Genomic DNA, 15,364 nt, shown 5'->3' with positions numbered 1-15,364 from the left:
TAGAATAACGTGTTACAATTTCTTTACCACCATTGTTTCCTGGGAAGTTTTGAAGGAGTTGCACTGTCCTGCAGTTTCTCACAGGGTGCAAAACAGAGGTGAAAGCAGCCCTCACCACCTTGATCCTTTTAGATTTTCACAGCCATTTCAGTTTAGGTTGGTTTGGTTTGTTGTGAAGGCGTTTTTAAGTTTCTAGTTCAAACAGATTAAGCCAATGTTACAGTCATCTACGTTCCTTTTCCTCGGTGGTGAGTGCAGACACGTTGTCTTGTATGCCGTGAAATCCCTACCAGCCCACGGTGCCTCACAGCGTTACAAAGTTGGACAGCAATGGATGCCAGCATCTCTTTTGTAGCTGTTATTAAAGATGCTATCATTAGCCACAACACTGAAGTTACGCAATTTAATGTTCTGTGCGTACTAAAATATTAATGAAAACACAGGGCTGAAAACAGTGAATGTGACCCAATATAAAAGGAAGTGTTTAATCAAAATTAAAATCTTCAGTAATGAAATCTGGCTGCCTTTATGCACATTTGTGTTCATGTGTTCATGCTGAGCATCATCCTCTGTTTCCTTTTGTTAATTCTGAATCAGATTTCTGGCTGCTGTTTTACCACATGGAGCGAACCAAAACTTAATGCACTTCTTCCTGCCAGCAGCAAGGCAGACTCTGCTAAGAGGCAATGTTTCTCTGATTTTTACTCAGTAGCACTTACTGCACACTAAATACTAACATATTGATCAGTTGGCATGTTGCCTTTGAATATCTCGTAGGGATTAAAGCCAGAATAAGAGTCCAAATGCAGAAGTACTTTTCTCATGATTTTTATTGTCTTTTGCCATTTATGATAGTGTATAAATCTCCAAGAGCTGCAATTCAGAGTTTCAGCTTGGTAAATTTGATAATGTCCATTTGCTTACAAAACCTTTTTTTATTGCTGGAGCTATTAACTTTGCTACTTTTTGTAATGGTCTATGTAGAATTTTACATTTGCAGCCTTTGGATGATTGTCTGAATGAAGAGCCATCATTGTAAATCATGAAGACGTCTGTCTAGAGATTTTTCAGATTATGAAGAATAAAAACTGTGAGTGTATGATATTGCGCCATGGTGCTTCATACTGAGAAAGCAGGATGATTCATTTTATAATATGCCTGAAATAGAACAAATGTTTGCCTGTGCTGTTTGGGACCTAACTCAAAGTAGTTAATTGAATTAGATGAAGACTATATTTCTGTATGACCTCTGTACAAAGCTGTCTGCCATTTTTCCCTGAGGTGACTTCCTGAAATGTTTTCTAAAACCAGGAAAGGTAATTTGAAGCGCATATGATATCTGGCATAAATGTAATTTTGAAAAAGTTTACCTGTTTCTACTGTGGTAATCGGTTGTCGGTTTACATCTTGAATGATTAGGAGGCAAAGAAACAAGATAACTTTACCATAAGAAAGTTGTATTCTGCATTTGGTCATGCAGAGTATAATTAGCAAAACATCTACTGTCTAACTCGGGTATATCCTGCTGTATAGCAGTCTTGAGAGGTGAGAAAAAGACGGTGGGGATTAGTGGTCTATAGTTCCTTTCAAGAAAATAAAATCATATATAATAACAATAGAAGAAATAAAAGTGTATATAGTAGTTCAGCAGCATTTTTGGGCAGTGTAGCTTTGCTATGGTGTCTGGCACCAAGAAATGCTCTTCTTAGCTCTGCTGTTATTATAGAATTAGCCACTCAGCCATACCAAGTGCCTGCATCTTGCAACTTCTGACTGATGTTTCAAGCTTGACCTCAGCTGTAACGGGGGAATATCATTCTCTGGAATATTAAAGACGTGACTTTGCTGTTTGAGTGTGATAATGATACTGTATCATCTCTGATGTGAAAATGTCATATTTTTCCACCACTTTAACATCATAATGGGGATTTTTTTCATGGAAATAGAGACCTTTCAAAAAATGTTGATGGTAGTGGTACAGTTATAACATGCTAAAATTTGAATGCTAAGCAGATGGACAGGGCTAAAATTGTTGCCTTGAGGCAGGACCATGGCAAAACAATAGCACAGTCCATATGCAGATTTAGGTTGTGCATTCTGCAGAAATGGTGTTATCGCAGGCGTGTGAATCTTTATGGCTTTGAAAATGTCTCCTCTGATAAGTTTCTGGCTTCTTGAGGGTGAAAGGATGATTACAAGCAATTTTACAAGTATTGGCTCTTTAAGTCTGTTCTGTACTACAGAAACGGTGCTGCCACGGCTTCATTGGCAAGTCTGTGGAACAGTTGTATCTCCGCTATTAACAACACAAGACAAATAAGATTCCTTCAGGTTTCACCTAGTGAGAGATTTTTCCGGCTCGGAAGCTATGGGAAGAGTGTCAGTTTTTCACATCCCAGGCCAGTGTAAGTCATTATTTGGCAGCAACGCCTTCTCCCATCAATTGTAATCTGGCCCCATTTGCCAGTGCTGTATATCCTAGCTTTAAGCCCTCATTGAAAACTGGCTAAACGTTTGCTTCTGTCCTTGCTACCTGTATTCCTTCCTTTATTTTTCTCCCTAGAACCCTGAGTTACAGGGCACTGGCATTATGGTGTTAGTTCATGTCTTCTTAAAGGGAAAACCGTTCTGCCCTTGAAATAAGGTTTAGTATGTAGTTAAGAAAAACACTGGCATTTTGGTGAAGTGTCTTTTCACCTTTTCTCTTTCACTGTTTGGGCCTTCTATCTCCTCTGGCATTTCAGTTACCTCTTTATGCTTTAATTTGGAGGGCCAAAACAATGTCTCCCTACAGCATCTTAATCTGATTCTTTTTCTCTATTATAATCTGCTTTGAAGAAAGCAGCTGACTGTTCATTTCGAACTGGACATCGGAACCTTGATTTGGAGTATACAGAAAAAAAACCTTTCTTTAGAGAACACACCCAAATCCTTGGATTTAAAGATGCAAATCCTTCTTTGCCTAAGGAAAACTTAATTTATGATATCCCAGAGACACATTTCTTCTGTGAGCTGTGTCTAAACCCCTTTGGTTTGTGTCCATAAGTTTGGAAATCTGCAGTGTTAGTCACACTAAAAATGCTGTCTGTAATGAAGCATGATTCAAATAACACCAACACTCTTAAATGAAAGGTACAATAAAATAATAATAGAAATAAATTGGAAATTTAACTGTAAATATTTAAAATGAGTGAAGGACAACTGTCTCTGCAGTCTGCATAAACAAATCTACTCCTCCAGGAGGTAAATTTTGACTTACAGGTAGTAAGTGCCTTTTCCTAGACCATAATATGTGGAAAATGTTGAGAGGGATCAAATTAATAATTAGGTCCCTTCTCCTTATCTATTTTCAATTTTTAATCAGCCTAAGGGGCGCTCTCAGAGTCGTATGCCTGAGGCATCACAGATCCTTCAGGGTTTAATCAGGTTTCCCAGCACTGCAGTGTGCTCTCGTAGGCCTGTCAGTTACCCTTCTCACAGGAGTTAAATTACATGACTTATCAGATTTGGTCATTTAATTGTTTCCCGATTCATCATCTAATTAATTTACACCTTCCTTTCCACACATGGAAATACTGTTACGGGCTGACAGCTCTGTTCCCCAGTAAGATTCCTGGCAATACTTAAAGCACAAATCTTCAACTAGTAAAATAAAATCAGACTGATTGTGAGTAGTTTCCATAAAATTTTGTAATTCTCATCAGTAACTTTCAGCTGGTGTTTTTTACAGTCTTTGTTTGGAGCCTGCTCCTTAAGCATGCATTTATTTCTATTCACAATTGCAAGTTTCTTAATGACAGTAACGAATGACAATAAGTATATTTATTTTAACAACTTTTATATGCATTCAGTATGTCTATTGCCAAGTGCCTCAACATTTGATTGCTTTTGCAGTGTAGCATGTTGCTTGAATCAAGCGTGTCGCTTGTATTTGACATCAGCACCTATTAAAAGGTATGATCCAGCAGGTGCAGCACTCCTTGATTTCTTTCTACGTTAATGGAATAGAAGCATTGCAGGTCTTGTGTTTGCTAATGTGTATTGCGGAATATAACAGTAAACAACTTTTTCCAGAGAAGGTAACTATTGACTTTCAGTAGATATTGAGTTCCCAGTTTGGTGGTGCTGTATAAAAAGCAATTGATTAAAAATATTACTCTTTGGAGAGAATACATTTTAAAATAACTTATAAGTTACACTAATTGAGGCAGAACATTTTGTTAACATTTTAGAGAGAGATCTAATTTCACTACTGCTATTTCATGCGTCTACCACCTATATTTAACTCTATTTCAGTTAGTTGTGGGTTGTGTCTTGGTGCTGTTCATCGCCACCAAAAGTTATGGGGTTTTGTTTCTTTGACCACCAGCAGTCCTTAATGATGCCATCAGCTAGGCAGTACTAATAATGCCAATGCTAAATTACATAGGTTCATAACATGAACTTAATACTCCTCCCTGACACTTTTAATCTGTTAGCATTCTTTATAGCAGAATGTGGTACTAAATGCAGTAAAATATTGCCGGATCTGCGTGTTTGATGAGAAATAGGCAATTTCCCATTGCTAGAAATTCTGCGTTCTTCTGGTGGATCGTAGGATGCAGGTTTTATCAGTGTCTCTTCCTAGAATTGTTTAAAGTGTTCTATGTATACCATTCATTCTTAAACTCATTCATTTTTTTTTTCATTCATTCAAGTTAAATAATGCTATTCTTTTTAACTGTTAATTCTTCTAAATTTTAATTGCTGGTAACATTTTTGTATGCCCCTTACAGTGTCTACCAAAATCTTAAAAATGTTGTAATTTCAAACTTAAAAATAAATCATAGACAATATGAAAGGTTAGGAAGAGAAAGAGCATAATAATAAAAGGTAGATTTTGAATTGTTTCAACATCAAATTAAAAAGGAAAGGCCTTTTAAAATTTCTTGCATTCGTCAACCTTACAATTTCTCCCATGATGAGATCATGGAGGAAGCGTTTATGAACAAGGTAGTTAAACTAAACTAGTTGCTCTCCATGATAGTGGAGCTGAAAAAATACAGGGATTGTTGTTTCCTTTAACTTTGCTGTTTTGAGATTGAAAAGGAGATCTTGCATACAAATGTATATGATGCTGTGATCTCAGTTACAAAGACAATTCAAGGATATCGACACTAACTGCTACAAATATATATGAATACTAAGCAAAAAAGTACCACTTGATTTTAAAGTACTTTTGTTTCTTCAGGTTTTGGGGTAGCAAGGTTTACTAAAGGGCAGTGTTTAAAGCAGAGCAGGACAGCACTGTATGAATACATTACCTTGATGTCTTGTCATAAAAGTATAGTCGAAGATACAAAACTGATCTCTACTGTGATGGTGTTAAGTGATGGCCATCATTTTATGATTAGGCTCTTTACAATGAGTAATCTCTTTTATCTGGAAACCTACTCAATGTGATTTTGTAGACTGTGTAATGAGGGAAGCCCCGTGTTTTTGGGGGTGACTCCACGAGAGTCAAACTGTTGGACCACATGTCCAGTGTTTATATCGTTCGGAAGCTCAGAGAAGGCTGAAAGAAGATTAAAGATCCAGATACTGAACTGGTTGACACCTGCTTGCCTGCAGAAGGCTTTTAGTCCAACTAAGAAAGGTGTAGCGAGATCCAGTAACCGAGGTCAAAGTGCCTGAAGGTGAGAATCGGATGAGGACTGAGGATGCTGAAAGCGAGGGGCCCCAGTCAGGCCGGCTGCTGAATGAGGGGACTCCCTACCTTTGTAGGCCTTAAAAAAGTGTAGCCATCGTTTGAAACGTTCAGTATAGTACTGCTGGACTCAGTAACTGCATAAAAGTGTTGCCTGGATTATGTGGGTGATCTTGTTAAATGACGAAAACAGTAATTTCTGACTATTTATAGCTATACTCCTTCTGTTCCATTTTAATGACTACGTACTGTAGTTAACACCAGTGTTAACCTGTTTTTAACATCTTCCAAATGGAAAAAGAATAATTTAATTTTTTTAGGGAACCAGTTTTTCCTTTAACTTTACATGACAGCATGGAAACTTTTAGGGTGTTGTCTTCAGAAAAGAATATTTCTCATTTATAAATGATCAAGTTTTTGGTCAAACCAGATAACACTGTGAAAGAGTTTAAAAAGGCCTAAAATACATTTTGGTAAAACACATGCTGAATTAAATCTTATCTCATGCATGCTTTTTTTGTTCTTTTTTTTAACTTAATTGGGTGCTATAACACTTTCCTGTTAGTGGTGTGCATGTATTGAAAATTATATTCTGGCATCTGTATAAATCTCATGCCAACAAAGTCTTTAAACGAGGTACCATAGTCTGGTTGATGCTTAAATTAATTATAATTAAAATTAAGCACTTTGTTTGAAGCACTGTTCCAACGGACAAACATTTCATAATATATTTAAATGCCAAAAATATCTGCCGTATCTCCGTAAATTTGAATTACAAGTTCAGTAGGTAGTGGGGAAAGGGAATCATTACTGGTCCTAAATTACAGGAACTGATCTGCTTTTGAATAACAGCTCAATCCTGACTAAGAAATAATTAGTTATCTTTAATTATGGCTTCATGGGATTGGAACATCTATATAACCTGAACTCCTTTTTTTGTTTTCTTAATCGTACAGCATTTTAAAGGAAGTGCTCATTTTTGTTGTCTTATTTCTTGTATTTTATATGATTAAGGATTAGATGGAAACTTTCAGGGCAGTGGGCCATTAAGGTTGCATTGTACTTTGTTGTTAGCATGTTTTTGTTTGCTGGATGAAAACTTGCTCATTAGCTGAGGTCTGGTTGCTTTCTAAAGCAGTGTGAGGAACAAGCATGTCTTCTATTTATTTCTTTTGCCCCAATTTTGAAGCATATGCTACAATACAAAGAAACATTTAAATTATCTTTATGCTGAAAGAGTGGGAATGGTTGGGATCTCTTCTGTTAGCTAACTGTGCAATACTTTGGCTCTCCGATCTCTAACAAGTAGACTTGCAGAATAGCGTGCTTCGTCTGGGACGATGCAAGAGAGTTAGTGGGAAGCAAGTCGGGATGATGTCTTTTATGAGAATTGAAATGGATTAAGATTGCCTCGATCTGATTATGAAACTGCACCCCAGACATCTTCATTTCCCTCTCTTCCTCTGTTCACTGGGGGACCATGGCTGTAATACCTTAGTTGATGGGGATCCCAGGTATATTTTGGTGCACTGCTTTGAACTGATCTAGCATGAAGTGTCTAGACTAGAACAGACGTTTAATCAAAATTTTCAGAAGATTTTCTTACTTCTTAAGTGATACGACCTATTAAGGCATGACGGTAATTATTGTGTTTCTTACAATTTTTTTTTTTTTTTTTTTTTTTCACATATTGACTAGAGCTTTCTGGTTGATTTCTTTTTTCTTGTGTCTTCTTTATTTTCTTTGAACTAGATCACAGTTATTTAATGATAAACTTTAGCAATAATCTTTCCTAAATATCTACAGTGTGCATATGCAAAAAAACCCTGCCTTACCTACCTCCCATTTCACCCAGTAGTGACTCCCTACTCTTTTTCATAGTAGTCAATGACAAATTTAAGAAAACAACCACCTGGTGCTGCATTTTGAAAAGCTCTGTTTGGAGTTTATACAAAAAACACTGTCTTTACTTGTCAATAAAAAATTATCCTCAAGTGATTGCTAGTTCCTTTCTGCTCTGGGAAAGATTCTCTGGGGAACGTGCAGTTGTTTTGTTGATTGAATAGTACACCATATAAAATAGTTGCATGAGTGGTTGACTTCTTAAGTGGAGTTACAAAAGTTGCTCTTGAACCTGTTTAGTTCACCAAGCACAGCCGAAAATTGTTCGCAGCACACAGGAGTTCGGAGTTCACACAGCAAGATCATGCAGTTGTCCTGGCTTTGCAATGGCAACAATTGTGATTATTATTCCTTATATTAAAGAAAACCTTACCCACAGTATGTCAGAACTGTAGGGGGTGGTGGTGCATGTGTGTATGTATGAAGATGCTACTCTGAATTTGTGCAGGGGTGAAATTGACCCCTTGGTGACTGAAAGCACATGCTGTACTGCATTACAAAGTATACTTTTAATATATCTTCAAGGGAAATGTATTCTCAATTTACAGTGAGCCTTGACTATGAGAACTGAAAAGAAGAAATGATTTTTTTTTTTTTTTTCAGTAAGGGAAGAAAATTTTAAATTTATAACTTCATGCAAGATTGCCAGGGCCTGAGGCAAAAAACCAGAGCATGTATATACTTTACAACTGCAAAAATAATTACATGATGACTGTCTATGGAGGAATCTCTAATGGATTACATTTTGTTAGCATTTCATTATGTAATGTTAAAGCCAAAATAATTCATAGTAAATGGAAAAAAAAAAATCATGTTTTGATGTATCTATGGCCTGGACCTTTCATGTCCTCCCAAGGCATTCTAGTAAGCATTGGTTAATTTATGAAAGGTCTTGGTTTAATAGACAAGGCACTGTCTTGTAAAGCTGATGGAAGACTGAGGAGTGTAGAAATTACTGAATTAATTTGGTTTTATTATGCAAGTAATGGCCGCCTTTGTTGCTTCAAGGGTGCTAAAAGCCATCTGAGCTGCTATCTGTTAGGCTTTCTTAGAATTATCAAGTCCTTCAGACTTGAGAAGCACTTGCGGTTTATTAAGATCACTTCACTTGATTATTATTTTTTTTTTTAAACCTAAGGACACTTTTGTTTTAGCGTATCTCTTAGCTTTATCTAAGCGATACAATATTCAGCAGTAAGAAGCTTCTTACTCACGGTGAAAACACCCCTTTTATCGTGTTGCAGTGGAACTGTGGAGTAGCAAACAAGCTCTTCGGCACTTTTATGTGCTCCTGGCACTGGGAACTGGATATGTAGGGTTTTTGTAGAAACCTGGTACAACTTCTGTTTCTTCTTCTTCTATGTTCTTCTGTTTGGAGAAGTGGTAAAAAGAGGTACTAATCTGACCAGTGGCCCCAAGCCAGATCAAGTCTCTATGGAAGTAAAAAGAAAAAGACCTTTGACTTCAGCAGAAGCAGTGTCAGCCTAACCACTTACGCTACGTGATTTACTGTAGCTGGGTGGCTTGAGGGCTGCTTGGGAGCACAAGAAGTTGCATCTGGTTATTAATGCCATACTAAGTATAAATGGAATAAGTAAATACAAGGTTTTCAGTGTATGTGAGTAGTATTTTAATGCTCCTATCATCAAAATAATTTGATGTATCCAATTTTGATGCATTGATATTTAGGGGAATTCAGTAAGAAAGCTGTAAGAGAATGCAGGTTAAATTTAAGTTTTGTTAAAAGCAGAAGGGAGGCCAAAGGATTGGTCTTTTGACTTACCTTTCTGAATAACTAAAAATTACATCATTCCCCTTTCTGAAAACATATTATTTCCTCTAGATTTGACCTGGATTAACTTTATAGCTGAAATAATTTTCAGTTTTCCCTAGTCACCAAAGGAAAATATCCCTGTGGTTTGCTTTCTAGTGAGAGAAATTCTTTGTTCTTGGATGTGGAGCATATTTTCTCAAGTTTTTGTACACCAAGCGATAGGTGTGTGGTGTGTTTTGTTTGCTTTGTTGTTTTGTTGTTTTGGGGTGTTTTTTTAATAAACTTTCTAGGCTAGGTCTGTTCAAGAGACCTGGTTCATCCAAGAGAGCGTATTCCTCCAATAGCATCTCGTTGTGGACTAGATGACCTCCCAGAGGTCACTTCCAACCTAATTGTTTTCTATAATTTATTCATTAAGTCCTATAATTCTGTTATATTAGTTTATATTGCTAAAGTGGTAGAGACATTTTATCTTTCAATTGTCCTGTTTCATTGCATCAGTATTTCCTGATGCCAGGGCATCCATAAATGTTAGTAATTAAACTGAAATATATGAAATGTGCTTCCGTATGGAAGAGGATTGGTAAGTTCTGATGATGTCTGGTGAAATCTGCAATACACTTCAGTCTTGTTGATAAACTGATGTTCTTTGGTACATCCAGAAATTATGTCCTGTTTCTAGAACAGTGGTAAAATACTCTGTATTTATTGCTTTTGATTCCCATTGACACTTATATGTCAATCTGGAGCTTTCCCTGTTGTGTATTATGTTATAATGAGCCAAGCTGGACACATAGGACGCGGCTGTAGCTACTGAATAGTAGGGTATCAGAACAGGATGAGTGTACTGGAGAAGAAAAGATAGAAGATATTCCTACTGATTATTGACAGGGCTATTTGTCAATAAGCCTCCAAAATGAAGAACTACAAGTCATTTTTGCTCCCTCCCTTTATTTTAGATTATATAGCATTACAGGAAGTAGGTGTGAGCAAGGTATGTACCTCTGTCACAAAGGAGATGATCCTTTGGCCCTCAGACCATTTTAAAAGGTTTTAACAACCTGAAAGACCTTACAGAGAGGAATGGTTTGGTGGTAGTTCTGTACCTGCCAATTTATAAGCACACCCACATTCCTTAACATCTAACAATAAATCACACCTCACTTTGAAGCGGCATTAACAACCAAACCGCCATTCAGGAGCGAATGCCCATATATCTGTGGTCCGTGGTTTTAGGGATATATTTTTTTGCAGTTGACACAAGATAGTTGCAGGTAGCAAGAATGAGACAGTTTTGTCAAGTTCCCGAGTTCTTTGGTGGTAATGTGCTTTTCCATTACCATATCCTTTGTTCAGTAACAGCAGAGGGGAGGACTGGAATGTTATATTTGTTATCATATTATTTATTTATTTATTTTCAGCTTAAACCTAATGCCACTTACATGGCAAGACTTAAGAATGCCATTATTCTGTTAAACTGTGCCCCTGTACAGTGGTCTGCTGAGCACAGTGTGATGTCTCTCCCCTCCCAAAAAGAAAAATAATCAGACAGCTATTGATAAAATTCATAATGGGTGATTGGAGGGAGCTAGAGTCTGGGCTTAGCCAACTGATGAGAAAGAATTCTAGTAACAATGCTGAAAAAAAAAAAAAAGTTTCTTACTATGAAAACATAATAAAATTTACTTTTTCCAAATGAAGGATGTGGTCCTGGCTGAGGCGAAGGGATGACTCCTAGAGATCAGGAAACATCTTTCTCTCTTTTGCTTGAAGAAGACACAAGGCAAAATGCAAAGATGAGTTTAGCTAAGGGTGCACAAATGTTTGATGTTTTAGAATGTTATCAAAGAACTTGGAAGTTTAATTAGTTTGTTAATTTTTGTCATATATTTAGGGATGGGTGCAATTCATGTGGCCAGTGGCCAATCTTTAACCATAAACCTTTTAGTTACTGGCAAGCTGACCTTGTGTCTCAGAAAGAGAGTGGCAGAAAGCAGTCTCTGCCATGCTTTTTCCTAAGCAGCATTCTACCTGAGCAGAAGACATGCCTTCTTCGCCTGTGATAGGAATCGTAGAATGGTTTGGGTTGGAAGGGACCTTAAAGATCATCTGGTTCCAACCCCCCTTCCATGAGCAGAGATACCTTCTTCTACCAGACCAGGCTGCTCAAAGCCCCATCCATCCAGCCTGGCCTTGAGCACTTCCAGGGATGGGGCATCCACCGCTGCTCTGGGCAACCTGTGCCAGTGTCTCACCACCGCCATAGTGAATAATTTCCTCCTTATATCTAGTCTAAATCTACTTTCTTTTAGTTTAAAGCCACTACCCCTTGTCCTACTACTACATACTCTTGTAAAAAGTCCCTCTTCAGCTTTCTTGCAGGCTCCCCTTGGGTACTGGAAGGCTGCTCTAAGGTCTTGTCAGAGCCTTCTCTTCTCCAGGCTGAACAACCCCAAACCCACTTCTCAAGCCTGGATGACATCCCTTCCCTCCACTGTTGTCAACGGCACCACACACCTTGGTGTCGTCAGCAAACTCGCTGAGGGTGTGCTCAGTCCCACTGTCCATGTCACCAGCAAAGATGCTGAACAGTGCTGGTCCAAATCCGACCCCTGAGGAATGCCACTCGTCACTGGTCCCCCCACTTGGACACTGAGCTGTTGACGCAATTCTGAGTGCAACCATCGAGCCAGTTCCTTATCCACAGCGTGGTCCGTCCGTCAAATCCATGTCTTTCCAGTCTAGAGACTTGTCACATGCAGGACAATGTCAAATGCTTTGCACAAGTCCAGGTAGATGACATCAGTTGCTCTTCCCTTATCCACCAACACTGTAACCCCATCATAGGCCACCAAATTTGTCAGACTTGATTTGCCCTTAGTGAAACCATGTTAGCTGTCACCAGTCACCTCCTTGTTGTCCATGTGCCTTAGCGTAGTTTCCAGGAGGATCTGCTCCATGATCTTGCTGGACACAGAGGTGAGTGACTCCTGTGCTCACACACTAGGCAAACACTAGCCAAGTACCACCAGCGAGGCAGCTCTTCTGTGCAGACAGTGCTATGTCTGTGCCAGCCTTTCACCTCTGTCCCTGTCAGTCACTTGACTTGTATGTTGGAAGTTAAATGAGTTGTATATGGGTTTTCTGTGTTACTCTGTGGAAGTACCATCCACAGATGCCAGATGAAATTCATTAACTGTGAATTGTTCATTAATATAAAGTACCATGAAAGCAGGGACCATTAAAGGCATAAACAAAACAATTGGTTGTAGGTGTATAGTTGGGTAATTTTTTATTTCTTTTTCTTTATTCTTTTAGTTCTACGAGATGACTTCAGACAAAATCCATCAGATGTAATGGTAGCTGTGGGTGAACCTGCAGTGATGGAATGTCAGCCCCCAAGAGGTCACCCAGAACCCACTATATCGTGGAAAAAAGATGGGACCCCTCTAGATGACAAAGATGAGCGAATTACAGTAAGTACAAAAAGTCTTTCAAACAACGCAAAAATTGGGTAATCTGAAATTATTGGTCTCCTTAGCATGTGGGCATCCAGCCACGCTGTACTTTCTAGGATCTGTCCTTTCCTTGCCTCAGAGGCAAGGCTAGTTTGCATTTAGCTTGGAATGCCTCCTCTTGTCTCCTACTGCTTCATTGCAGGGTATGCATTTGTTTGCTGAAGAGGACCATGCAAAACCTATGTTCTTCTCTTCCTCAGGCAAATTAGAGGCTTGTGGAAATTAAATTCGTTAGATTTGTCACTGTCCTATAATTTTCTTGCCTTTTATCCACCTACAAGTTTCTGCAACCTGTAATATCTGCCTTCTTTGGTTGGAAAGAGGAGCTTTAGTGTAGGTGAGACCTTCTTTTGTAATTCTGTTGAAAAGAACCTGTGCGGAAAAGTTGTGCATTTTATTAGAAAGGGTAAGGCTTTTCAGATATAGTCACTTTTCCTCAGAGAGGTGATGGCTTATCCTGCTCTTTCAAATTAAGCTGTTTTCTCCTTAGAGGTGTTGTCATACTCATTTGTTTCTGTAGTTTGATGAATACAGTGCACAGTTATTCAAAAGTATGGATAAAGCATCTTCTCAACTTGGAAAACTACCCTTTTAGTTTTGACATGTGAAACAATAAAGCCCCTACTGAGCCTAGATGGCTGGAAGAAATGACAATGAAAAATGGAGTTCACAAATCATTTACATGCTGCCAATGTGGTGATAGAAAACATCTTTCCATACAGTGAGAAACCATATCATCTGAAAGTGTATACCATATAGGATCACTTTGGCACTAGGAGGATTACTAGAGCAAAACAAGACCAAAGGCACATACAATTCATACACCTCAATTGTGCACTGAAAAGAGGGAAATCTTTTACAGAAGAACACTTAAACCTAAGCAACCTAAGTACAAAATTACCCATTTTTGTTTGAGATTAAATTGCCTGTTGTTCCATTTGGGTTTTTTACAAACAAGACAAAGCTCAGGATTTTCTGTGGTTGTGGCAATATGCATACATTTAAATTTTTAAGTACCCTCCTGAACCTATCCTGATTGCTGGCTATTAACTCAATTCCTCCAATCATACTTGCTAAGAACTTGCAATTTCCTTTTCAAATCCCCTTCCCACTGTGACAAGTCAATTGACCTGAGATAAAGAGAAGATTCCAGTGGTACTTTTTTTTTTTTTTTTTTCTTCCCCCAGGAAATGCTTTCTGAACTTGCATTTTCTATTGCTATAGTTTATTCTCTTGAAGGATTTTCAGGTGCTGCCTATTAAGTACGTTTCTTTTGTTATACATGAATACTGCTCTTGTCCCAGCTGCTGGAACAAAGACATACCCAGAACAAAAGCAACTATCAGTGGCTGGCAGTGCCACCTTTATTTATTAAAACTGTGCTTAGGATGGGAAAAGGCCCTCAGTTTGGTTTTGTTTTCCGGTGATTGTATCAAACACTCACCTACGTAGTATCCTTTCACCGTGACATCTGGTGGAGGAATTATCTTGCATTATCAATTTCTGCTTCCAAAAACAAACACATGAAAATGAGTTTTGATGTAGGTGCAGATATGCAGATATTTCATGTGCCCAAATGAGTGTTTCTTTTCAGAGGTGTAAATTACCAGTGCTGTGATAGCTCGCTCAACTGCGTTCACTTACGTCATATTTGCCTGGCATTGTCTTAAGCAGCACTATTAATATCACGGCTGCTTTCTCACACAGGCAAGAGGCTGAAGCTACATTGTCATGCATATTTGCATCTACTTACAGCTGTAGCAGGATCTTGCCAAGAGGGTAAATACGTATTCAGATGTACATCTTAACAGATTTTGCAGTACCCATCTGTATTATCTTGCTAGTGGCTGGGAGGGGAGACTAGGACCTGGAATGGACAACATGCTAAAGGGCAGATGGGCAGAAAATATTAAATTTGAAACCTGACTTAGAATTATTCCATTTCTGTTAACTTACCTCCTTTAGATCATTTCCATTTCAGTTTAAACAGGAACGTAAGGAATTAAAAGAAGACAACGGCTGAAAGAAGGGTGAAGTTGTTGGGTTCTAAGTAACAGATTTAGTTTTTACATGAAATCAACATTTTATTTTTTAAAAAATACTTTTCAATTAAGTGCTTGTATTTATATATGAACACCTATGTTCATTTGATGGCAAAATTATTGACTCAGGCTAAATTTCAGTAATATATTTTACAGGTATTACCTTCCTCTTTTTAAGCCATGAAATTACCAGATCAGGAAATATCAAACTATGTATGTTGATGTTCAATATATATGTAATGCTACTGGACATTTGCTCAATGAAAACACTTCAGTGGTTCCACTTCTAAAGCATTTCCAGTTGTTTTCATTCTTAAAGGCTTGTTGATCTTTGACTCATTGCCATTTTAAGAGTCTGTACGTGTCAAAGGCTGTTTAAAGCATTTCATATGAATGCTTTCCTGTCTGATGAGATTTAAAATAAACATTAAGATTATACTTT

General features: G+C 38.0%; 1 protein-coding gene across 6 annotated transcripts in view; it reads left to right on the top strand.

The window, feature by feature from the left end:
• ROBO1 (roundabout guidance receptor 1) overlaps window positions 1–15,364 on the top strand; it is a 320,661-nt gene that overhangs the window by 193,653 nt on the left and 111,644 nt on the right. For all 6 annotated transcript variants that reach the window (XM_037377901.1, XM_037377906.1, XM_037377904.1 and 3 more), the window contains exon 3: window positions 12,681–12,838. In XM_037377901.1, the coding sequence (XP_037233798.1) occupies window positions 12,681–12,838 (158 nt within the window). The remainder of the gene's footprint in view (window positions 1–12,680; window positions 12,839–15,364) is intronic.

Source organism: Falco rusticolus, chromosome 2, assembly GCF_015220075.1.
Source record: "Falco rusticolus isolate bFalRus1 chromosome 2, bFalRus1.pri, whole genome shotgun sequence".
Classification (NCBI taxonomy): domain Eukaryota; kingdom Metazoa; phylum Chordata; class Aves; order Falconiformes; family Falconidae; genus Falco; species Falco rusticolus.
The sequence above is the reverse complement of the archived record's forward strand: the minus strand, read 5'-3'. Positions and strand labels throughout refer to the sequence as shown.